Genomic DNA, 26,583 nt, shown 5'->3' with positions numbered 1-26,583 from the left:
TTCTTGTGGTTGACTTTGAGTTTCATGTTTTGGTCAGAAAATATGCATGGTATGATCTCAGTCTTTTTGAACTTGTTGAGACCTGATTTGTGACCTGGTATATGATATATTCTGGAGAATGTTCTATGTGTACCCAAAAAGAATGTGTATCCTGCTGCTTTAGAATGAAATGTTCTGACCATATATAAGTCCATCTGGTCCAGTGTGTCACTAAAATCCATTGTTTCCTTGTTGACTTTATGATTCCATGATCTGTCTATTGCTGTAAGTGTGGTATTAACGTCCCCTACTATTATTGTATTATTATCAGTGAATTCCTTTATGTTTGTTATTGTTTTATATATCTGGGTGCTCCCAAGTTAGGGGCATAAATATTTACAATTGTTAGCTCTTCTTGTTGGATAGACCCCTTTATTATGATACAGTGCCTTTCTTCAACTCTTGTTATAGTCTTTGATTTAAAATCTACTTTGGGGGATCCCTGGGTGGTGCAGCGGTTTAGCGCCTGCCTTTGGCCCAGGGTGCGATCCTGGAGACCCGGGATCGAGTCCCACGTCGGGCTCCCAGTGCATGGAGCCTGCTTCTCCCTCTGCCTGTGTCTCTGCCTCTCTCTCTCTCTCTCTCTGTGTGACTCTCATAAAAAATAAATAAATAAATAAAAATAAAATCTACTTTGGTAGAAGTATGGCTACTCTGGCTTTCTTTTGATGTCCATTGGCAGGATAAGTGGTTCTCCATCCCTTCACTTTCAGTCTGTAGGTGCCTTAGGTCTAATGTGAGTCTCTGGCTGGCAGCATCTAGATGGGTCTTGTTTAGTTAATCCATTCTAATACTTTATGTCTTTTGATTGGAGCATTTAGTCTATTTACATTCAGAGTAATTACTAATAGATATGAATTCAGTGCCATTGTATTGCTTGTTTTATCCTTATTCCTTTTGAGTCTTCATTACTTTTGGTCTTTCTTTCCCACTCAAAGAGTCCCCTTTAAAATTTCTTGCAGGGTTGGTTTAATGGTGAAGAACTCATTTAGATTTTGTTTGCCCGGGAAACTATCTCTCCTTCTACTCTGAATGACAGTCTTGCTAGATAGAGTATTCTTGGCTGCATATTTTTCCATTCAGTACATTGAATATATCATGTGACTGTTCTGGCCTGCCAAGTTTCTGTGGAGAGATCTGCTGCTAACCTTACTTGTGTTCCTTTGTAAGTTAGGGATTTCTTTTCTCTTGATGCTTTTAGGATTTTTTCCTTATCTCTGTATTTTGCAAATTTTATTATGTTTTGCTGCTGGCATGTTTTTGTTGATTTTGATGGGAGTTCTCTGTGCCTCCTGGATTTGGATATTTGTTTCCTTCCCCAGGTTAGGAAAGTTTTCAGCTAAATTTCCTCAAATAAACCTTCTGCCTCCTTTTCCCCCTCTTCTTCTTCTGGGATTCCTATGAAAAGATTGTTATATGCTTTGTGGAGTCACTGAGTCCCCTAAGTCTGTATTCATGATCCAATATTTTTCTTTTCTTCTTCTTTTCAGCTTCATTATTTTCAGTAATTTTATCTTCTATATCACTTATTCATTTCTTTGTTTCTTCCATCTTTGTGGTCATTACATCCAGTGAGTTTCATCTCAGTTATAGCATTTTTTTATTTCAGCCTGACTAGTTTTTAGGTCTTTTATCCCGTGGTAAGGGGCTCGCTGCTGTCTTCTGTGCTTTTCTCAAGTCCAGCTAGTATCCTTATTATTGTTGTTTTAAATTCTGAATCAGGCATATTACTTATATCTGTTTCAGTGAGATCCCTGGCTATGACCTTTTCTCGTTCTCTTTTGGGATGAATTCCTCCATCTTGACATTTATCTAGGGCTCTGTCTTCTTCTGTGTGTTAGGAAAGCCTATTAGGTTTCCTGTTCCTGAGAGTAATGGCCTCATATGCTGTTCAGGGCCTGGCACTTCATGAAGCATCTCTGGTATATGCTGTGTGCACTCTGCTGCTGTGTTTTGGCTGCTCTTTCCCTCAGGTCAGTCCTCCACAGTTTCATCTCACCTCAACAGTGGGGACTGTTTGGACCTTGGGCAGAGTGTGGGGAGTTTTAACCAGGTGTGCTCTAGTCTGCTTGTTAAAAGAGACCTGATGCTTTGCAGCATTCTATGGTCAGTAAATTTGGTGTGTACAGGGGATTTACACTGGTCTTCTGGGGGAGGGGCCTGCTGCTCAGATTCTCAGGCACATTTGTTCTAGTAAAGAAACACCTGCGAAAGGAAAGAAAGAAAGGAAAGAAAAGGAAGAAAAGGAAGAAAGGGAAGAAAGAAAAAAAGAAAAGAAAAGAAAAGAAAAGAAAAGAAAAGAAAAGAAAAGAAAAGAAAAGAAAGAAAGAAAAGAAAGAAAGAAAGAAAGAAAGAAAGAAAGAAAGAAAGAAACACCTGCATAGTACAGGGATGCAGGGCTTGGTGTAAGCAGTTTATGCTGAAACTATTGGCATATGCTGCTTACTGAAGTTAGTTTAGGTTGAGGAACAAGGGAGGAAAATGGCACCAGCCCTCTCCCTCATCCTAGAGAGGGGAGTTCGTGCCCACCACTGTCTGGGAAGACCTCAGAGAAGAACAATCTCCCCTTAGACACCCCTGTGTCCGAGGTGTCCCTCAGATCCCTCCCTTCACCCTGTGTCCAGATGTCTGCCCACCCAGCAGTGCAGGGTACCTGTGTTTTATCCCAGGCAGGCTGGTTGAGTTTTAAATTTCCAAAACTTTAGGGACCTGATGTGGCTTGGACCTATGCCAGTCCTCTGGGGGAGGGTCTTGCCACACTGGGGCTGCTACAGGTTTGTCCCAGAAGTAGCATGAATGCACAAGAGTTTGGAGTAAAGCAAAACAAAAAGCCAGTGTCCAGGTTAGCCACCCTCAGCAGATGTCTGTGTCTAAGCTAAGGGGTGAGGGAGCATAATGGTGCCTGCCACCTCTTTTGACCCCCATTTGTCTCAGATGCACTCCAAGAAGGGCGAACCATCTCTCTCAGTGCTTCTCTCCCAGGGGATCCTCAGATCACACTATCTGCTCCCAGGCTCTCTGCCCTCCTTCTTCACAGGAGCACTGCAGCACCTACCAGGATCCACACCAGTGACAGCATGGAACTCTAAAACTTCAGCCTTGGAGTTCCATTGGCTGTTTAAAACACAATAATTAGCCTCTCTCATTTTCCCAGTCAATGGCTTTGGGAAATGTTCTCCTTGAGTGATCCCCTATGCAAAACCCCCCTTGCCTCTCTCCCATGATCAGGGCTCCATCCCCTCTGCAACACCCACCATCCCTCTCTCCCTCACATCACATCTCCACACCTCCTACCTTCCATAATGTGGCCTCTTCTCTCCCTCTGGTTGTTCACTCTATTCTGTCAGTACTCAGATTTCTTGGGTGTTCAGAACAACTTGATATTTATCTGTGTTCAAGGGATGAGGTAAGACTAGGGTCCTCCTACTACTCTGTCATCTTTGCTCAAAAAACCAGAAGCTTTTAATTTAAATAAAGTCCAGATCATCCATCATTTCTTAAAAGGATTGTACCTTTGGTATTATAGCTAAACAGTCATTGCCATACTCCAGGTCATCTTGGTTTTTTCCTATATTATCTTCTAAGAACTTGACAGTTTTGCATTCTACATTGAGATCTGTGATCCATTTTGGTTTTTTTTTTTTTTTTTTTTGTGATCCATTTTGAATTAATTTCTGTGAAAGGTATAAGGTCTGTGTCTGGAATTTTTTTTTTTTTTTTTTTGCACGTAGATGTCCTGTTATCCCAGCATCTTTTCAAGACTATCTTTGCTCCATTGTATTGTCTTTGTTCTTTTTGTTAAATAATTAGTTGATTATATTTAAGTAGGCTTACTTCTGGGCTCCCTATTCTGTTTCACTGATCTATTCTTTCCGCAATACTACTCTGTCTTGATTACTATAGCTTAATAGTAGGTCTTGAAGTCAGGTATTGTCAGTCCTTCAACTTTGTTCTTCTCCTTCAATATTGTGTTGGCTACTGTCAACACATATTACCTATTCATATAGGCTCCAGAACCAGTTTGTTGATATCCATAAACTAACTTGCAGGGACTTTGATTGAGATTACATTAAATCTATAGATCAAGTTGGAAAGACCTGACACCTTGACAATATTGAGTCTTTTCATTCAAGAACATGGAATATCTCTCCACTTATTTAGTTCTTTGATTTCTTTCATTGAAGTTTCATAGTTTTCCTCCTACAGATCTTGCATTTTATTGGATTTATACCTAAATATTTCATTTTTATGGTAATGTAAGTGGTATTGTATTTTTAATTTTAAATCCCATGTTTTCATTGCTGGTATATAGGAAAGCAACAGACTTTTTATACGTTAACCTTGTAGCCTATAGCCTTACTATAATCACTTACCGGTTCCAGTTTTTTTAGTCCTTTTCCCCGATTTTCTACATAGATGAACATAGCATCTGCTAACAAAGACATTTCTTCCTTCCCAATCCATATAAATTTTACTTCCTTTTCTTGTTTTATTACATTAGCTAGAATATCTGTGCTGTTGAAAAGGAGAGGTAAGAAGAGACATCTTTGCCTTGTTCCTGATCTTTGTGGAAAAGCTTTGAGTTTCATTAACTATGCTGTAGGGTTTCTGTGCATGTTCTTTATCAAGTTGAGGAAGTTTCCTTCTATTCCTAGTTTACTCAATTTTTTTTTTTATCATGAATGGGTATTGGATATTGTCAAATACTTTTCTGCCTCTATTAATATGACTGTGTGATTTTTCTTGTTTAGCCTGTTAATATGATGGATTACACTAATTGATTTCCAAATGCTGAACAGCCTTGCATCAGCCTGGTTGTGGTGTATAACTCTTTTTATACACTGTTGGATTTCATTTGCTAATATTCTGTTGAGGATTTTTGTGCCTATGCTCACTGGCATACTGTTTTCTTTTAATGTCTTTGTCTGATTTTGGATTTAGAATAATGCTGGCCTCATAAAGTTAGAAAGTATTCCCTCTTCTTCTATTATCTAAAAGAGATTGTGGAGAATGGTATCATTTCTTCCTTAAGTGTTTGGAAGAATTCATCAGTAGACCCATCTGAGTCTGGTCCTTTATGTTTTGGTTATTAATTATTGATTCAATTTCCTTAATAGATAGAAGTCTGTTCACATTATCTGCTTCTTCTTGTGTGAGTTTTGACAGATTGTGTCTTTCAAGTAATTAGTCCTTTTAAAATCTTTTTTAAAAGATTTTATTTATTTATAAGAGAGAGCAGAGTAAGAAAAAGAGCACAAACAGGGAAGAAGGGTAAGAGGCAGAGGGAGAGGGAAAAGTAAATTCCCCCACTGAGCAGGGAACCTGATGATGCAGAGCTCAATCTCAGGACCCTGGGATCACAACCTGAGCTCAAGGCAGACACTTAACAGATGCAGCACCTCAGGTAATTTGACTTTTCATCAAGGTTATCAAATTTGCAGCATAGTTATTCATTGTATTCCATTATCTTTTTAATGTCAATAGAATCTATTCTTTTATTTCTGATATTAGTAAGTTGTGTCCTCTCTCTCTCTCTCTCTTTATTTTTTCAGTTATCCTGGCTAGAGGTATCAATTTTAGTAACCTTCTTGAAGAACCAGCTCTTGGTTTCACTGATTTTTTTTTCTATTGATTTCATTGATCAATTCCATTGATTTGTGCTCTAATTCTTATTTCCTTTCTTTTCCTGCTTTGGATTTAATCTGCTCTTCTTTTTCTAGTTTCCTAAGGTAAAAGCTTAGATGACTGGTTTTAGTTCTTCTTTTCTAATATATTAATTTAATGCTATAAATTTCCCTCTAAGCACTGCTTTCACTGCACCCTAAATTCTGATTAAATTGTATCATCATTTTCACAAGGTTCAAAATATTTTTTTTTACTTCTGTTGAGATTTCTTCTTTCTCTCTTGTGTTATTTGAAAATACATCACTTAATCTCTATATATTCAGGAATTCTCTGTTACCCTTCTGTTAATTAATTTCTAGTTTAGTTCCATTGTGCTCTGAGAGCAGACTGTTATATAACAAAATAATCCTAATTTGTCCATCTGTTTATCATTCCTGTCATTCATTTTACTTATATAAGCGCGCGCGCACGCGCGCACACACACACACACACACAAATGACCCTTAAGCAACATAGGTTTTAATTCCATGGATCCATCTATACATGGATTTTTTCATAAATACAGTACAGTACTGGGCACCTGGGTGGCTCAGTGGTTGAGCATCTGCCTTCAAGTCAGGGCATGATGCTGGGATCCTGGGATCGAGTCTCGCATCAGGATTGCCGCAGGGATCCTGAATACCCCTGTGTCTCTCCATCTCTCTGTATGTCTCTCATGAATAAATAACTAAATTTTTTTAAAGATTTTATTTATTTATTCATGAGAGATATACAGAGAGAGAGGCAGAGACACAGGCAGAGGGAGAAGCAGGCTCCATGCAGGGAACCTGACGTGGGACTCAATCCCAGGTCTCCAGATCACACCCTGGGCTGAAGGCGGCGCTAAACCACTGAGACACGTGGGCTGCCTAAATTTTTTTTTAAATACAGTACAGTTCTTTTTTTTTTTTTTACATTTTTTTATTTTTTATAATAAATTTATTTTTTATTGGTGTTCAATTTACCAACATACAGAATAATACCCAATGCTCATCCCGTCAAGTGCCCCCATCAGTGCCCGTCACCCATTCAACCCCACCCCCCGCCCTCCTCCCTACAGTACAGTTCTGTAAATGTATTTTCTCTTTAAGATTTTGAAATCTTTTTCTCTAGCTCACTTTATTATAAAAATATAGTATATAATATATATAAAATACAAAATATGTATGTTAATGAACTGTTTATATTATTAGTAAGGGTAGCCTACAAGTTAAGTTTTAGGGAAGTCAAAAGTTATGCATGGATTTTCTAATATGCATGAGTCAGTGCCCCTAATCACCATATTTTCAAGGGTCAACTGTATGTGTAGCGATTGTATATGTTTCCAAATACATTGTTGCTATTATTTTGAACAAACTGTCAACTGTTATATTAAAAAAATAAAAACTTTTGGGGCACCTAGTGGCTCAGTGGTGGATTGTCTGCCTTTGGTTCAGGTCGACATCCTGGTGTCCCGGGATCAAGTCCCACGATCAGGCTCCCAGCGAGGAGCCTGCCTCTCCCTCTGCCTCTCTCTCTATGTCTCTCGTGCATAAATAAATAAAATATTTTTAAAAATAAATAAATAAATAAATAAATAAATAAATAAATAAAATAAAATAAAAAATAAAACCTTTCATTTTACCTTCATTTATTCAATCTTTTCTTTACGCAGATCCAAGTTTCTGACCTTTATTATTTCCTTCTCTCTAACGCACTTCTCTTAACATTTCTAGCAAGGTAGATCTAATGGCAACAAATTCCTTCAATTTTTGTTTGTCTGAGAAAGTTTTTCTTTCTCCTTCACTTTTGAAGGTCATTTCATAGGATACAGAATTCTAGGTTGATTTTTTTTCTCTCAACACTTGAAATTTTCACTTCTTTCTCTTCTTGTTCACATGATTTCTGAGAAATCAGAAGTAATTCTCATCTTTGCTCCTCTATAGGTATTTTTGTCCTCTAGATTCTGTCAAAATTTTTTATCTTTGATTTTCTTTAGTTTGAATATGATATGCTTCAGTGTACTTCTTTATTTATCCTGCTTGGTGTTTTCTGGGCTGCCTAACTCTGTAGTTTGGTGTTTGACATTAATTTGGGGAAAATCCTGTCATTGTTTCAAATATGTCTTCTGTTCCTTTCTCTCTTCTGGTGTTTCCATTACACATTTATTATATTTTTGTTGTTGTCCAAAGTTCTTGGCTATTCTACTCCTTTTTTTTTTTCAGTCTTTGTGTCTTTATTCTCTTTGCTTCCCAGTTGTATAGCTTTCTATGGTTATAACTTCTAGCTCCAAATTCTTTCCTAAGTGGTATCCTGCCTACTAATGAATGAACCCATCAAGGGTATTCTTCATTTCTGTCAGAGTTTTGATTTCCAGCATTCTTTTTTTAGTTAAAATTTCCTTTCCTCTGCTGACATTGTCTATCTGATCTTGCATGCTACTCACTTTACCCACTAGAGCCCCTTAGCATGTTAATCATAGTTGTTTTAAATTCCTGATCTGATAATTCCAACATACCTGCCATGTCTAGTTCTACAGCTTATGCTGTGTCTTTAAATTGTGTTTTTTGCCTTCTAGTATGCCTTTTGTTTTTTGACTGTGACACATAATGTACTGGGTAAAAAGAACTACTATAAATAGGCCTTTAGTAATGTGGTGGTAAGATGGGGAGGAGGGGGAAGATAAGTGTTCTATTGTCCCATGATAATGTTACAGTCTTTTGGTGAGCCTGTGCATAGGGACTGTGAACTTAAGTGTTTCTCAGTTTTTTTCTATCCCCTCTAGGTGGGGCAGGATTGCTAGAGGAGGCTAGAGTTGCATATTTTCCTTCCACCAGGTCAGTTAGGCTCTAATAATATCCATCAGGTTAGGCTCTGGTTAACTAGTTTCTCCTAACAGCTGACCTTGTTAAGAACAGAGTGCTCTGGCATATTTCAAAATGGTTCCTTTTCCATTCCCCCAATTCAAAGCACGAGGGTTTTTTTCCCCAATATTTACTGTGATAAGCTAGTTGAGCTCTCGGAGGTAAATCTCATCTCATAGAATTGTGGTAGCCCCAGTGACTAGGTCCCCCTAGAATTTTAATTCTCAGAGCCTCCAGCAATTAATAAATTATTGTTCAGGTTTTCCTACCTGGACTTGGTTTCTGGCGTGATTTCTGCTCATGAATCTCTGGGATTCTGGGAAGCCATGCCTCCTTGTATTAACCTGTCTGACTCTTGGGGATCCCTGGGTGGCTCAGCAGTTTGGTGCCTGCCTTTAGCCCAGAGCGTGATCTGGAGTCCGAGGATCGAGTCTCACATCAGGCTCCCTGCATGGAGCCTGCATCTCCCTCTGCCTGTGTTGCTGCCCCTCTCTCTCTCTCTCTCTCTCTCTCTCTCATGAATAAATAAATAAAATCTTTTAAAAAAATAGATAACCTGTCTGACTCTCTGAGGGCAGCAATTTACCCTAAATCCTCCCCTTTCCTACAGATCCAAGAAAAGTTGTTGCTTTTTTCAGTTTGTTCAGCTTTTTACTTGTTTTTAGGACAAATGGCAACTGCCAAGCTCCTTACATGTGGAACTAATAACCACCACTGAACTTTTTAAAAATATTAACTTTTTATCCTTTTTACCAAGATGCCTAGATGAGTCCAAAGTAAAGACTCCATCAGCTAACCATGAAAAGGTATGCCTGGAGAAGGCAGCTGGTCCCCCAGACAAGTCCATCCTTCTAACCTAGGATGGATTATCCTCATTGCTCAAAAATTCAACCCTGCCAGAATTCCAGAGTTGACTTCATTCAGGGATACTGATTAATTCCTTTAAAAGTTCTAAGAAAGAGAGTATCTAAGATGTCAACTGTTATGGTTTAATTCTTAGAGGATGTCCCTCTTGTCACAGTTATTTACAAAAGAAGAGGCCTAGTGTTCATCACCATAGACCTTAGAACTCCCAAGATTAACTGAACAACTTTTAGACCTAATGTAATTATTAACTCCAAAGAAGGTGATCCAGTAAGTCTGCTTTTAAAAAATTATCAAACGAATCTATAGGGATCTACTGATCTCATATGTTCCTCTTTTCTCATACAGAGCATTTCACTGAAAACAAGTCTGCAGCTGTCCCTGGGTAAACTGACACCACATAAAGTTGCTCTCTTTAGGGAGAGGGTGAGAAATTCACTCTCCATCTACAGAAGAGCCAAAGGTATCCATGCACAGTCTTAAAAAAATCAGAAGACAGTGGCACTAGGGTGGCTCAGTCAGTTAAGCATCTGCCCTTGGCTTAGATCATGATCCCAGCGTCCTGGGATCAAGCCCTGCATTGGGCTCCCTGCTAAATGGGGAGTCTGCTTCTCTCTCTCCCTCTGTTTCCCCCCACCCTGCTCCACTCATACACTCTCTAATAAATACATTAAAAATATTTTTAAAAATATTTTATTGGGATCCCTGGGTGGCGCAGCGGTTTGGCGCCTGCCTTTGGCCCAGGGCACGATCCTGGAGACCCCGGATCGAATCCCACATCAGGCTCCCGGTGCATGGAGCCTGCTTCTCCCTCTGCCTATGTCTCTGCCTCTCTCTCTCTCTGTGACTATCATAAATAAATAAAAATTAAAAAAAAAAAAATATTTAAAAAAAAAAAAAATATTTTATTTACTTATTCATGAGAGACACACAGAGAGAGGCAGAGACACAAGCAGCAGAAGAAGCAGGCTCCCCTAGGGGAGCCAGATGCAAGACTCAATCCCAGGACCCTGGGATCACAGTGCCCCTAGTTTTCCTGATAAAATGCTAAAGAGCTATTGCCAAATAAGTGTGTGTTTCAGGGATGCAAAAGAGGGTAATTAAAGCATTTTTTGACTTTTATTTACCATACCATATAATAAATACATTTTACATCATAACCATGACATATGAACTTATGTATATATATCTACCCAAAACAGAAGTCATTAGCAAAAATACCACAATTATCCTCAATATATCTGACGCTTTGGGTTATTTTCTATCTCGTTTCCTAAAAATGCTGTCCATGCCCCAGTAAAATATGTCATGACTTTGTAATGATTTGTGATCTGGAATTTGAAAAATATTGGAATTCTGTAACAAATATGGGAACAAGCAATAAATAAACTAGAAAAAGAGTTGTAAAATAATGGTTACTTACTTGGTTGCTGCAAAAACAACATTGAAGGGCACCTGTTGATGAAATGGAAGGAAAGGCCTGCAGAGAAAGAAGAACACAAACGCGTGGGACTTTTGCAATGTGTACTCTCTGAGCTTTACTCTAATTTCCATATTCATCCTTGAAAATCAGTGAGCTTGAATATCCCACCCTGGTAATCCTCAAATCTGGGCACAAAATCACTAGAGAGTGGGAAGATTTCTTTTTGTTTTTTGTTTTTTTTTTTGTTTTGTTTTGTTTTGTTTTTAATTTATGATAGTCACACAGAGAGAGAGAAAGAGAGAGAGAGAGGCAGAGACACAGGCAGAGGGAGAAGCAGGCTTCATGCATCGGGAGCCCGATGTGGGATTCGATCCCGGGTCTCCAGGATCGTGCCCTGGGCCAAAGGCAGGCGCCAAACCACTGTGCCACCCAGGGATCTGAGAGTGGGAAGATTTCTATTTTGTGTTTCTTTTTTAAGATTTTATTTACTTATTCATGAGAGACACAGATTGAGAGGCAGAGACACAGGCAGAGGAAGAAGCTCCTGCAGGGAGCCCAGTGTAGGACTCCATCCTGGGACCCCAGGATCACGCCCTGGGCCAAAGGCAGATGCTCAACCTCTGAGCCACCCAGGCATCCCTGTGTTAAAAATTTAACATTTCTCGGGGCGCCTGGCTGGCTCAGTTGGTTAAGCTTCTGCCTTTGGCTCAGGTTATAATCTCAGGATTGTGGGATCCAGTGGAGCCCCGCTTAGTCATGGGCTTCCTGCTCAGTGGGGAGTCTGCTTCTCCCTCTCTCTCTGCTCCTCTCACTGCTTATGCTCTCTCTCCTTCTCACTGTCTCAAATAAATAAATAAATAAATAAAATATTTAAAGAAAAATTTACCATTTCTCTAAAAAGTCAGCATTATAAAACTTCTATAAGGAGGTTGCTCACAAATAATAATGTAGACTACAAATTTACTTTTTCAAGGAAGCTTATGTACATGTGACATCAAGACTATTTTTCTAACAAGATAAGACCTATAGGGAGATCTTTATTTTAATTTAATCTAACTATATGATTATCACATGATTATTGATCACAAATGAAACAAAGTGAAACTTTCAACCATGTTAGTTTTGGCAAGATTCACACAAAGACAGTGAATGTCGCCTATTTGCCCACTTTTAACAATTTCCCATGTACTATGACTATCACGGTGTCTCTCCTGTACTTCACTTGACTTGATGACTTCATTTTGTTCTCAAATATACATTCTTACTTACACTAATACCTCTGAGATTAGGCAGATTTAGCTGTAATCCCAGATCTGCCACTTGCTAACTTAAGAGACTTCAGGGATCCCTGGGTGGCGCAGCGGTTTGGCGCCTGCCTTTGGCCCAGGGCGCGATCCTAGAGACCCGGGATCGAGTCCCACGTCGGGCTCCCGGTGCATGGAGCCTGCTTCTCCCTCTGCCTATGTCTCTGCCTCTCTTTCTCTCTGTGTGTGACTATCATAAATAAATAAAAAATTTTAAAAAAAAAAGAGACTTCAAGCAATTGTTTTCTCCTCTCTTGGTCTCAGCTTCCTTACTAATAGGGATAATACATCTTATCCTACATTTCTGTTGTAAAAATTAATTATATAGGGGCACCTGGCTGGCTCACTTGGTAGAGCATGCAACTCTTGATCTCGGGGCTGTGAGTTCAAGCCCCACATTGGGTGTAGAGATTTCTTAAAAATAAAGTCTAAAAAAATTGATTTTATATACATAAAGTACTAAACTGGTACCTAACACATTGCATGCACTCAAAAGTGATAGCTGCTATCATTATCATAAAGACACTTTCTTTCTTCCTTTTTTTAAAAGATTTTATTTATTTATTCATGAGAGACACAGAGAGAAGCAGAGACATAGGCAAAGGGAGAAGCAAGCTCCCTGCAGGGAGCCCGATATGGCACTGGATCCCAGGACTTGGGGACCACGACCTGAGCCAAAGGCAGATGCTCAACCACTGAGCCACCCAGGTACCCCATAAACATTTTCTAATAAAATCCAGGGCTCATTTTCATTAGTAATTACTTTTTACCTTTCAAAATATTTATAGCGATTCTTTCCAGTCACGTCAGGATCTTCATAAACCTCTTTAGCCATCTGGAAAGATGTATCCATTCTAAAATGAAGCAGGAAAACATTATTAAAGTCTGACATGTCATTTCCAAATATAATTTCTATATTTAATAGTTTTAGATCTACAAAGTAGAAGATATACAGGGTATCTGATGAAACTGAGACCAAAGTCTTCTACAACATGCATCTGACTGACCTACATCTCAGACTAGATAACAATTACTTTCCCTGAACCAGGAAACTAGGGGCTAACAAGAGAAAGTAAGAGTAAGAAAAGAGTAGATTTATGAAAACTCACATACAAAAATGCATGCATTTAATCAATAGTCCATAGGAATAACAGAGTTTTAAGAGACAACTTTTTATGTCCAGGTTGAAAGGTAGCTTTTTTTCTTTTACTTTCCTAGGTATGACTTGTAAATAATTAAAAGAACAAAGAATTCAAGATACTTATCTCTGAAGGTGCTCTGGCTGCAAATCTCCAAATATATATATATATTTAGATACTAACAGAAGGGTATAGTTACAATTTCTAAGATGGATCAAAGAAACAAATTCAGTCACCTCTACCTCTACCTTTGGCAGCAAACTGTCATTTAATATATATATTCACTCCAAGCTTCTGAGAACATCTACTAACCTATAAACCCATAACCATTGCCCCTGAATCCAGCTCATTTTGGTCAGAGGACTTAAGAGAGTAATTTGGGGTCCATTGATCTAGGTATAACAATTGTACTTTTAAAAAAGTGCAGAATAAAAAAATCTTAAGAAGAAAAATGCATTCATTAAAAACATGAGAAGCAGCTGAAGCTACCAGACACTTACATAGCAAGCTGCCAGAGGCCTTCTCTGTGTTTCTCCTCCTGTCCTTTCCATTCCCGGCGCATGAATGCTGGGACAGGGTCAACCTTGCTCCAATACAGAGAATATCTTGGATAATGGATCAAGTTACTGAACATGGTTCTAAACCTGGGAACTCTTCTCTAATATTAGGACAGGGAGGCAGGGGGAAAAAAAAGACAAAATGTTACCTTCAGATTTTCTAAAGCATTTTATTTATTTTTGTAAATTTTTTGACAGCTATAAAACAGTGTATGTGGCACAGAAAGAAGGGTAGTTGTACATACACAGAATATCTCCAGAAAGATACCCAAGAAACTGATGACAGTGGATGATCATGAGAAGGGGGCTGAGGGTTAGAATTCCTTTGTACTGTACATGTTTTTGTACTACTTGAATTCTTTATCACGGGCACATATAACTTTTCCCACTGAAATAAATTAGGTTATAATGACTCTTTTATTCACTATTAGTTAATTAATCTTCACACTGGGCCACAAATATCAAGATGTCCCCTAGTAATCATGGCAGAGTAATTTCTGCAGAATATAAAATCCACTGGTGTTCTGATTATTAGTCAATCTGATCAGTGTGGTTAGCAAAACTAGGTGGTTGAAATTCATTAGGCTGCCTTAGTGAATGAATTAGACCTACCAGTCTGTTTCGAATCAGGTTAGCTTGGATATTTGCCTGTGTGTGATCTTTCTCACTTGACACAATAAACAATGGATCTGCAAAATCAACAATAAAGTGGTATAAGGAATAGAATATATCTACTCTTGACTGAGAATAATGGCAAAACAATGTAATTTCTTAATTGGAAAACAAATTACAAGATTTAGATATTGCCTAACTCTACAGCAGCTCATACATCTCTACCACCAGTGAGAGTCTGTTAGATGCATTTCTTCTCTATGTATTCCAAAGTCAGTTTATGCAATAGGAAGGTAAGAAGAAGGCCTGATATATTCTCAAGCACCAAAATCTAAACACATTGTCTTTCCTCTCCTAAGAACAAACTACCTTCTGGGTCTGGGTAGCCCAGGAAATACTCTAAGACAAAAGACCCCGCATACACTAACTATACTCATTTGCAAGTAAAAGAAATAACATACTGGAACACTACCTCTCATATTCAGTACAAGGGAAAGATACAAACTCTTAACAACATGTCACCTCTGAATTGATAAACATAGTAAGAAAATGTCATTCTCTAATAATAAATAAATAAAATCAGCTATAATTCACTCCTTAAATTTAGAAGGATGTTGATGATGGACTAAATTTTTTCTCCAAAGTTCAACAAAAGATTACTCTGTTATTATAAGTATGGGCTTGATAGGTATATCTTTTTTTTTTTTTAGTATAAATTTATTTTTATTGGTGTTCAACTTGCCAACATATAGAATAACACCCAGTGCTCATCATCCCATCAAGTGCCCCCCTCAGTGCCCATCACCTAGTCACCCCACCCTCTACCCACCTCCCTTCCACCCCTCCTAGTTCGTTTCCCAGAGTTACGAGTCTCTCATGCTCTGTCTCCCTTTTTGACATTTCCCACTCATTTTTTTTCCTTTCCCCTTTATTCTCGATAGGTATATCTTTAAAGCAACAGAGAATATTTAGGATTATACCATCCCTTAAAATTAAATAATATGACATTAAATTCATAAGCTACCATCAGATACAGACTTGATTTCCTAAGTAGTCATCTCTTGAGAAACAAATACACTGACCAACTAGTCTAGATCACTTGGCAACATAAATCTTCACAGAAATTACTAATTGTTATTGTGATTTAAAGGTAACTTAAATTTAATTTAGATTACATGAGTCAATTCCTAGAGTCTTAAAACTCCTCAGTTACCCAACAAAAATGATTTATTAGATGTAGACACTTAATATTCTCCCCATGGCTGGAAAGCTACAGGAGGCTCAGCTCTCTTTCATTCATGAAAGATTTATTGATGGGTTACTATGTTTGAGGTGCCTAGAACATATCAAGGAAAAAGATAAAGGTCCCTGACCTCATGAGAGAGAGGCAATAAACAACACAACAAACTAACATTTTATACAATACATTAGAGGATAGTAAGTGCTACTAAAAAAAAAAAAGTCGGGGAAGAGCAAGTGAGGGAGATTGGGTTGCAATTTTACACAGCGTAGTCAGGGCAGGCCTCACTGAGAGGTGACATTTAAGCAGACTTGCAAGTGGGGAGTTAACTACACAGTTGTCTGAAGGAAGAGCATGTGAAGCAAAGAAACAGCTTGAGCAAAGGCCCTATGATGGCAGCATGCCTGACATGTTTGAAAAAGAGCAGAGACCAAAGGCATGGAAACAGAGGAAGAGAGACAAAATATAGCAGATCAAAGGTCAGACAAGTTACCAGGGGCCTAGATCACATGGGGCTTTGTGGGCCACTAAAAAGACTTTGGCTTTTAATCTGAGTGAGGTGGGAAACCACTGCAAGATTTTGAGGCGAGAAGGGGCAAAATCTGACTTACATTTTTAAATGTTCATTGTAGGGGCTCCTGGGTGGCTCAGTCAGTTAAGCATCTGACTCTTGGTTTCAGCTCAGGACATGATCTCAGGGCTGTGGGACTGAGCCCCACATAGGGCTCTGCACTCAGTAAGGAGTCTGCTTGGGATTTTCTCCCTATCCCTCTGCCTCTCCCTCCCCTTCTGCCTGTCTGCCCCTCTCCCCACTCATGCATATGCATACTCTAAAATAAATATTTTTTTAAAATGTTCATTGTGGCTACCCAGTGAAGAACAGATTGTATGGAAGTTATGAAAAGGACAGGGAGACCTATTAGAAGGCTCATGCAGTGAGCCTAGAGAAGAGATGATGGTGATGGCAATAGAAGTGATGAAATGGGGCAGGATTCTAGATCTATTTTTAAAGTGGAACAGAGAAGAATTTTTAATGGATTGGAATGGTGTATGAGAGAGAGAGAGAGAGAGAGAGAGAGGGGACAATGATGGCTCTAAGATTTTTGGACTTTAGTAACTAAAGTATGGGGTTGGTATCAATTGACACAGGAAAGCCTGTGGGTTTGTAGGGAGAATGTGAAAAGCAGGCCTTAGGTGTTTATTATATGTCCAAGTGGAGAAACAAGGAGGCAATTTGGTGGGGTTTTTTAAATATTTTATTTATTTATTCATGAAAGACACAGAGAGAGAGGCAGAGACATAGGCAGAGGGAGAAGCAGGCTCCTCTCAGGGAGTCAGATGTGGGACTTGATCCTGTGACTCCAGGATCATGCCCTGGGCTGAAGGTAGGTGCTCAATCGCTGAGCCAGCCAGGCGTCCCAAAAGAGGCAATTTGCTACACAAATCTACAGTTTGAGAGAGAAGTCTGGACCAGCGAATATGTATTTGGGAATCATCACCTTTAGATATACTCTTCTTTAGCTGCAGCACCCAAATCCATATCTATGATTCAAGTTGGGAAATTATGGAAATGGGGCTGATTAGAAACGACAAAGGCAAAAAAAAAATTTTTTTTAATAAAAAAAAAAAAATGAAAAAAAAAAAAAAGAAATGACAAAGGCAAATTTTATGGCCCCAAATAACAGGCTAGCGTATTGGAAGACCGAATGAATGTACTTGCTTAAAGGGAAGAAGGCTGTAGCTTCAACCTGTCTGATATACTGGGAACAGAACGGGACAAAGGGAAATTTCTATTCATACTCTTATTTTAAGTGATTTAAGAGATGTCACTGGGTCTATGGTTCTAACTGTGTCGTTCCTCTTAAATGAATTTAGCCTACATTTCCCCTAAGTCTGAATAATAAATTACAAGCCATCCTCCTCTTCTTCCCATAAGGAGTACAAAAGCATGCTATCTACAGAAACACTCCTGCCACCTATAGAAGATAATGGCACAATAGCGTATGAGTTATGACTACACATTCTGCGACGTGTCCTACAAGTGTGATCATAATCAGTGCTCGAAAGGCAACAGTAGGACCTCTGAGATGCCCAGATAATAGCACTCACCAGGTATCACTTGCTTATTCCTAGGTAAGTATTAAGTGCTTTATGTGCAATATTTCATTTAATTCTCACAAAAACTCAATGAGGTAGGCACTAGGGCTCCTTTTTAAAGGGAAGGAAACTGAGGCTTCAAGAAGTTAGCCACTTACTGACAGAATTTCAACTCCGATCCTTCTGGCTCCCAGGCCTAATATTATCAATACTCCATGAATTTTATGGATTAAAGTTTCCTACGAAAACCATGAAAAAGTCCCTCAACCAATTTACCCATACTGTAGAAACTGTTGTGACAAGCCTAGGAAGTTGTCATAACCAAGTAATCATGAGAGAGAGAGGAAGTATGTAAACTTTTAGGCAAAAGTATAATGAATTGCATATTCTGGGGGAAAAGAAAGGAGGAAAGAGTTTATGACAAACCTAGAAAGCATTTTAAAACATTTTTGGAAAACTATATCATATATTTAAAAGCTTTAATTATCAGGGCAGTAGTGTAGCTACTAATCAATATACAAATTCAGGAAAGTGACAGTGTATGGTGGTCACTCTGGGAGGCACTTGAGAGATACAAAGCATTTACCAAAAAAACTAAAAGTAAAATGCAGGGACTCCTGGGTGGCTCAGCAGTTGAGCATCTGCTTTCCACTCAGGGCATGATCCCAGAGTCCCGGGATCGAGTTCGGCATTGGACTCCCTGCATGGAGCCTGCTTCTCCCTCTGCCTATGTCTCTGCTTCTCTCTCTGTGTGTCTCTCAAGAATAAATAAATAACATCTTCTTAAAAATTTTAAAAATAAAAAAATAAAAGTAAAATGCAAAATGGTATATAAAGGAGGTAAAAATCTATTAAGAAAATGATGTTAACTTTAATACTAAGAAAAACAAGGTATTAGAATCTATCTTAATTGCTAGAGTGATCAGAAGAGTAAAAATTACATTTAGTGAAGACATCCAAAGCTGATTAGAGGAGCAAAAGCCTTGCAGACAATTAACTATGATGAAAAGGCCATTAGGTTTGAGGGGTGGGAGCGAGGAAAGGGTGAAAAGGCTTAGAAAGGTGTTCATATGTGTACAACTGACCACCACCACAGCTCTGCCAGGGTGGAAATCTGACCCAGGCCAGTCAATTCATTGGCTTGTCAACAACATATCTTATTTCTCTCTTCAATTTTCAGCTAAGATACACGAGGACTCTATACAATTGGTAGTGAGCTTTAGGACAAGAGGTCATGGAGACTGCCACTCCAGTCCCTGTCATAGTAAGAGAAATCCATAAACAAGTTGCTTTCTGTCAGATGGAAGAAGGGAAACATATGCACAGAAAAAAACAAGGGTTAGAGTTGCCAGATAAAATACAGGATGCCCAGTTATATTTAAATTTCATATAAGCAATGAATAACTTTTTATATAGACATATCCCAAATATTGCATGGGGCTAAAAATTTATACTAAAATATTATTCGTTATTTTTCTCAAATTCAAGTTTAACTGTGTGCATCCTGTATCTTTACTTGCTAAATCTGACAACCTAAACAAGGTAAAAAACCGTAAGGCCCAAGAAATCACACAGAAGGGTACCACACCTTAGTTCTAACCTTCCCTGTCTTGGTTCTACTTTGTCCTGGCTATACTTGCTTCCCGTCCATTAACAGCTGTGAGACTGCCTGTTTTATTGGAACAATCCAAACTTTATTTGGCCTATTCTGAGTGGGTTTCTCTTCCTTGCAAGGGATATGGAAACGTTTTGCAATCCTTCTGCCAAAAAAAAAAAAAAAAAGAGAGACGAGCTTGATAAATTCTTGCCTTTCTTTACTGAAGAGGTCTATCCAATTCCCAAATTACTTTTGAAACTGTAGTGATGTGTTTACAGTTTACTAGACTTCTTTTACAAGATGAAACCAAGAGTGAATAAAGAAAACCACCGGCCAGAATAGCTACGCAACCATTACATACCCCCTATACCACGAAATGGGTAACCGATGGATTCCCATTCAAAGAAGATTCTGGGAATCCTAGAGGAGATACCACATGGTTTATTTTTTATTTTATTTTATATTTTATTTTATTTTATATATTTTATTTTATTTTATTTATTTTATTATTTTATTATTTATTTTATTATTTTATTTTATTTTTTACCACATGGTTTAAAAGCAACCTAAGGCTCAAGTGAAGAGCATGAGACTGCGGAGGGCGATATTAGAAAAAAAAAAAACAACTCACGTTTAACTGCTTAAAATTCTTATAATAAATTCAAGTTTCAGTAAACATTTATGAAGTAGCGAGCACATGCACCAACACTGGAATAGTTTGGAAGACACCCAAAGGCTGCAAAAATGTATAAAACCAGTACTTCAAGAACTCCAGGAACTTAGTGGACCTAGTTTATAAGCAATGCTCTGATGAGTAACAGTAAGGTTTTTGTTTTTTTAAGAAGAGAAAACTAAGGGATCCCTGGGTGGCGCAGCGGTTTGGTGCCTGCCTTTGGCCCAGGGCGCGATCCTGGAGACCCGGGATCGAGTCCCACGTCGGGCTCCCGGTGCATGGAGCCTGCTTCTCCCTCTGCCTATGTCTCTGCCTCTCTCTCTCTGTGTGTGTAACTATCATAAATAAATTTAAATAAATAAATAAAAATTTAAAAAAAAAAAAAAAAAAAAGAAGAGAAAACTAAAAACAAAGGTGAGATAAGACTGCTCCTTCCTTATCTACAAAGCCAAAGGTGGAGCTGCCGGGAGAACCGGAGCGGGAGCGTCCTTTTGGTCCGGCCCTTCACACAGGTGGAATGTGCGAATGTTGAGAGAATCTCCAAATTTAGCAAATCACTGCCTGCTTTCCTGGATAACAGAACACCCGGGACCGCTTCAGGCTGTGCAAGTCCCCAGGGAAAAGACGGTGGGAACAGCGAGGCGATCCCGCGCGGGGCTCCGGGACCGGGCGCACCTGCGGCTTCCGACGCCCGCGGGGAGCACCGCCGGGGGCGGGCGGGGGGGGACCTCGGGGCAGTGCCCACCCGACAGAGGATACCCGCGGGCGCGGAATCTGTCCCGAGGCTCAGCTTCCGTTCACCGCGCCCCAGGTCCCGCAGCCCACCTGGCCCAGGATTCCACGACCCAGGAGGGAGGTCCGGGGCAGCGCTTACCGTACAGAAAATCATACGGTCGATTGGCGGAGACACTGCCGCTGGCCCCCGGCTTCTCCCTGCACCGGGTCTGAGGCAGCTGCGGGCTGGGCGGGGGCTCCTCGATAGTCACCACGCGGCTCATGGTGCAGCCCTGACCCTCCCGCCAGCTAGGGACCCACTACCGACGCCCGGCCGCGGCGTGCACGGTAGCCATGGTAACCTGCGTCCGCGCGCCGGGACCAGGGGCGGGGCGAACGCGCGGGGCGGGGCTTGAGGCGGAAGGGGCGGGTTTGGCGTGGGAGACGGCCCCGGTAGGGTGCGGGAGCGGAAGGGGCGGGGCTAGGCGCTGGACGGGAAGGCGAGCGCGCAGGCGCCGGGAGGATGGGCGGGGCCCCGCGAGAAGAGAGATGGGAAAGGAGGGGGTCGAGGGGTCGAGAGGGCCGAGGGGGCGGGAGGGCGCCCGGCAGGCGAGCGACGTCCCCGCTTCCCGCGGCGGCCCCGACTGCGCGAGTCCTCCACCGCCCCCCGCCCGGGCCCGCCCCCGGGGAGCCCGCGGCCGCCGCGCGAGTGAGCAGCCGTCCGGCAATTACGGTTCGTGCCTTTCGGAAATCCCTGGGAAATCTCGGAACCTTCAGGAGTAACTGGAGTCTTTCATTTCGGACATCCCCTTTCCGCGGGGCTGCTTCTGCTTTTCAAAACTGTGAAGGAAGATATTAAACATTGGCAAAAGTGAATTCACTTTTCATAAGCCTCAGGTACCCGTCACCAAGAATCGACAATTATTTAACACGTTGCCAATCTGGTTTCGTCCTCTCCCCTGCTCTGTGCGTGAATATTTTGAAAATATTCAATCTTCTTATTGAATATTTTCAATAATACTGAGATTTGAATATTGAAGATCAAATCTCAAATGGTATTTTACCCTTACAGTTAATATGCATCTCAAACTGATACAGATGCTCTGTGCTTGAGTATCTTGAAAATACTCAATCTTCAAATCTCAGTATTTTACCCTTAAAATTAATGTGCGTCTCAAACTGATACAGATGCTCTGTGCTTGAATATTTTGAAAACATTCAATCTTCAAATCTCAGACAGTATTTTACCCTTAAAATTAATGTGCATCTCAAACTGATAACAGATGTTTTTTGACTTCACCGTTATCATATCTAACAAAATCATTTCTAATATCATCTAATACTCAGTACGTACTCAAATTGACCTGGTCAAAGCCAAAATGTCATTTGTGTTTGTTTTTCCTATCAAAAAAAGATCCATTGTATTTTAGTATATCTTGTAAGTCTTATCGCAGAACACTAGATTTTCTAATACTTTCAATGGATTTTCCTTATTACCTGGAAATGCTTTTGTAAAAAGAACTTTCACCCACTCATTGGTATCCTGAAATACAGGGATCCTAGAAGAAAGACTAGAAAAATGCTGGGATTTTTCACTTTAATTATAAAATTTCAGAGAAATGAATTGATGCCCTAGCAACCTCCAGTGTTAACCAGTAAAGTTTTGTTTGTTTAGGATCATTAGGAATGCATACATTTTACATAGCTGATGTGTTTTAATCCATTATTATTATTTACGATACTCAGATGATCCCATTAGGCTAGTAGCACACACCTTAGAGTTGACTTCTTTGTCCTTTGATGTGATCCATAGTCACTTATTGAATAAGCCTCCTGGCCTGCTATCACTCCACACACATATTTCTTGTTTTGTTTACCCCTAAACTTCTTGGGGGTTTGCAAACCAGCCATATGCTTTGTCACTCCCAAGCCCCTGCTCAAGCAAATTCCTTTGCCTACAATGCCTTTTCCTATTTATGCACTAATTTAGGCATCCTTGAAGACTTGGTGCTGACTTTATTACCTTTATGCAGTTTTCTCAAATCTCCCAAATAGAGTGAGGCTTCAGGCTTCATTCTTTCTTCCAACACTATAGGAGCATCAATAGCATGGACCACTTTGCATTAGTTAATTGTTTGCAACTCTCTCCACACAACTGTTAGTTCGTTGTGGGCACAGGCCTTCACATGCTCATTTTGTATCTTTAAAGTTCCTGATAAATGAAAACTTATGATTCCTAAATTAATAAATCCATCCGGGGATCCCTGGGTGGCTCAGCGATTTAGCGCTGCCTGCAGCCCGGGGTGTGATCCTGGAGACCTGGGATCGAGTCCCACATCAGGCTCCCTGCATGGAACCTGCTTCTTCCTCTGTGTCTCCGCCTCTCTCTCATTCTCTCTTTCTCTGTCTCTGTCTCTCTCTGTCTCTCTCTCTCTCTCGTCTCTTATGAATAAATAAAGTCTTTAAAAAAAAACTTTAATAAATCCATCCATTTATGGAAAAAGTTTACTGTCTACTATAGAATAGGTGTTGAAGATTCTGAGATAATCTGTGCAGCATACTCCATGATGGGAAAAACAGAGAAACAAATAAAATACAATATTATAATGGTCTGTGGGCATAGCTACCTTTCCCACTTTCTGTCCCTTCTTCCCAGAATGCTGCTTACCCCTGTCCCCATCTTCTCACTGCTGACTCCTCATCATTTGCGTTCTCAGCTAAAATGTCCCCTCCTCAGACTTTTCCTCACTAAATCACATAAATTTTCTTAAGTAGCCAATAGCCAGCCCCCTCCATTGATACACTGAAAGACGTTAACCAACAGAATATGTCCAGTGCGATGAGGTATATATGACTATGTGATTGTCTTCTGTAGACAGTTCAGGACATCTTATTGGAGTTGTTCACTCTCTCCCTTGGGTGGAGGAAGCAACTGGCCATGTTGGGGAACCCCACGTAGCAAGGAACCAAGCCTCTTGGAGCTGAGGGCAACCTCCAAACCACAGCAAGAAACCAAAACCTTCAATCCTACAACTGGAAGAAACTGAACTCTGCCAAACCCGAGTGAGATTAAAAGTATATCCTTCCCCATTAGAACCTCAGATAAGACCACAGTCTCACCCAATATCCTGATTGCAGTCCTGTGAGACCCTCATCAGAGGAGCTACTTAAGCCATGCCTAGATTGCCAACTATAAAAACTGAGATAATAAATGTGTATTACCACTAGGTTTTGGCAGTGCTACACAAGCAAGAAATAATGTGCAGTCTTGAGAAAATTACATTCTGTGTCATGCAGTTTATTTGTAACTTTGATGTTGTAGAGGGGTACTACTACTAATTAACTACTACTAGTTAATTAAAAAAATCATTAAAGTTATACTTTGCCAAGGGACGCCCGGGTGGCTCAGCGGTTGGGCACCTGCTTTTGGCTCAGGGTGTGATCCTGGAGACCTGGGATCGAGTCCCACATCGGGCTCCCTGCATGGAGCCTGCTTCTCTCTGCCTATGTCTCTGCCTCTCTCTGTGTCTCTCATGAATAAATAAATAAAATCTTAAAAAAAAAAAGTTATACTTTGCCATGTTGGAAGACAGTTGGCCATGTTTCTGCTTGTCTTGTGAGGTGGGTACTGTCTGCTTTCGTTCCTTTGTGTAGGAAACAACCTTGGACAAGAGAGATCGTGTGCATTTGTGGAGCAAAGGGCAGGTTTGCTTAGAGCCTACAAAGTCAGTCTCCCTTTGAGCAAAGGGCAGGCATTCCTACAGCCCACTATCAAAGATTTGGGTTTCCTAAGTTCACTATTTTTTTTTTTCCTGTAATGCAACTCAGAGTGTGTGCAGATGCCATCTGGCCTTCTTTACATCACCCTGTGGGAACTGAGGCTCAGAGAACTGGCACAAAAGTGCCGATATGATGCATTGCTGCTATGGCTGTAAGGAATGAATTACCCTTTATCTCTGACCTGGCAGTTTGCTGGCTTCTAATAGCATTCATGGGACTATGATAAGCAAATAGGGTAAAATTTCAAACCCTTCAGAGTTCTTGAAAAGCTATAGAACATGATATATAACACATATTTATCTGTAGAAATTGGAAAGCTTTTATTTTTTTCCCCAAGAGGCAGAAATGTAAATACTATACAAAATTACCTCTGAACTTACGAACTGGGGAAGTGAGAATTCAGGCCTTGTAATTCTTCTCTCTCAGCATATGGTGTCACTCCTCCACCAACATCCACTACCTACCCTTCCTTGGTAAAGTCTCCACACCTGGAATTAGTTAGGCAGGAAAAATAGCTAATACTTTCAACACGGAGGGATCTGAGAGTATTTCCTTACTTGTTGCTTGTTACATTACCAAGGCTGTCATCCACATGGTGCCACGCACAGGTATTGCTTCCATTCGGTACCACACAATAACATATTCACTGTACTATACAAAAGTCCATTATAGTCCCCATTTCAACTCTTGCTGCCTATTAATATAGCAGTTACAATAGCAATAGCGAAAAGCCCCTAAGGGCTTAAAATAGTAAAATATTGCTGGTTAGAATCAGCATTGGGAACCAAGAACTTGATATGAAAGTACTTAATCAAACCAACCTCAGAGTTGCCTCTCTTAAACAGATGCTTGAATCTAATCCTTTGTTAGTCTCCACATGCCACCTACCTCTGATTTAATCTCCAATTACAGCTCTCTAAAATGGTGTTTTTCTTGGGGGAAATGGGTTTTTGAGATTTTTCTTGGGAAGAGAATGGGAAACATTAAATGTCATTGTTCTCTACTCCTCTATTTTTCCTCAAAGACTAAGGCCATCATGTTGCCGGGTGAACTGGTTCCTGAGCCATCAACCCAGTCAGACCTGAAGGAGTTGCCAAAGGTTCTTGGTCCTGTCAAGAGAAGGAATTCAAGGACAGGCGTGCAGCACAGAGGATGAGTAACAGAAGCTGGAAAGCTTATTACAACAAAAAGTACCCTGAGGAGATTTGAGAGCAAGAACAATAGCAGGAGCAATGCGTGCCCTGGGGGTTTCAGTTTCTATCTTTTATTGATCGTTAAGTGGGAGGCAGAATATTTATTACTTGGGGTGGGACAACGGTTAACACTTTTTCTTCCAATTTGGTCAGGGTTTCCTGTCATGGCCTCCACCGTCTTGGGCCTGTCCGGTTAGATCTGGCTTCTTGTGGTGTACTGCCCGGAAGGGCCTCCGCCTTTGCCACCAGCTGGCCTAGACTTCCACCGCGCTAGCCTCCAGCACTGTATCCTGATACAGCCTAACAAAGTGCCTACTCTGACAAGCCCACAAGTCTGAAGGCATTTAGACTGAGTAAGAAAGGCAAAGAATGTTTATGTAAAAATCATTAGTCTTAAAGCTTACCTCTTCGTAAGTTAAAAGGCAGAAGAAAAAGCAACCTACGTGTGTAGGGTAGCTGTAAACTACTCTGAAACTAAATATTTCACTTTGGAATGTCTTTGGTATTTTTTCAAGACTATTCCATCCTGAAGAAGCAGTTGTTGGAAGGGTTTTAAGAGTCCCAGTGCTCAACTGATGAATTACTGAATTCTACCTCTGAAACTAATCATATACTATCTGTTAATTAATTGAATTTAAATAAAATAAAAATTTAAAAAGTCACAGAGCTCAAGGAAGAAACTAAGAGTTGCTAATATCTGGAACACCGCCCATTAAAGGAAGTGGGGGCAGGGCAAGATGGAGCGGCTACCCAGCTTTACCTGAGGCCTGCCAATACTAGTTTACCCTAGTAAGTCACAGGGAGGGTTGCAGGACCCTTATTTCAGTGAGGCAAGGAAGGAGAG

General features: G+C 40.2%; 1 protein-coding gene across 6 annotated transcripts in view; it reads right to left on the bottom strand.

The window, feature by feature from the left end:
• The window catches only part of CFAP91 (cilia and flagella associated protein 91), a 105,824-nt gene that overhangs the window by 73,680 nt on the left and 5,561 nt on the right, over window positions 1–26,583 (bottom strand). For 4 of the 6 annotated variants that reach the window (XM_038582945.1, XM_038582946.1, XM_038582944.1 and 1 more), the window contains 5 exons: window positions 21,508–21,606; window positions 14,446–14,522; window positions 13,777–13,934; window positions 12,908–12,991; window positions 10,834–10,890 (listed from right to left, as the gene is read on the bottom strand). In XM_038582945.1, coding sequence (XP_038438873.1) covers window positions 10,834–10,890; window positions 12,908–12,991; window positions 13,777–13,910 — 275 coding nt within the window. In that variant the 5' untranslated portion in view covers window positions 13,911–13,934; window positions 14,446–14,522; window positions 21,508–21,606. Of the gene's footprint in view, window positions 1–10,833; window positions 10,891–12,907; window positions 12,992–13,776; window positions 13,935–14,445; window positions 14,523–20,926; window positions 21,155–21,507; window positions 21,607–26,583 lie in introns of those variants that run through there. The other 2 variants (XM_038582940.1, XM_038582941.1) reach the window with 2 other exon arrangements.

Source organism: Canis lupus, chromosome 33, assembly GCF_011100685.1.
Source record: "Canis lupus familiaris isolate Mischka breed German Shepherd chromosome 33, alternate assembly UU_Cfam_GSD_1.0, whole genome shotgun sequence".
Taxonomy (NCBI): domain Eukaryota; kingdom Metazoa; phylum Chordata; class Mammalia; order Carnivora; family Canidae; genus Canis; species Canis lupus.
The sequence above is the reverse complement of the archived record's forward strand: the minus strand, read 5'-3'. Positions and strand labels throughout refer to the sequence as shown.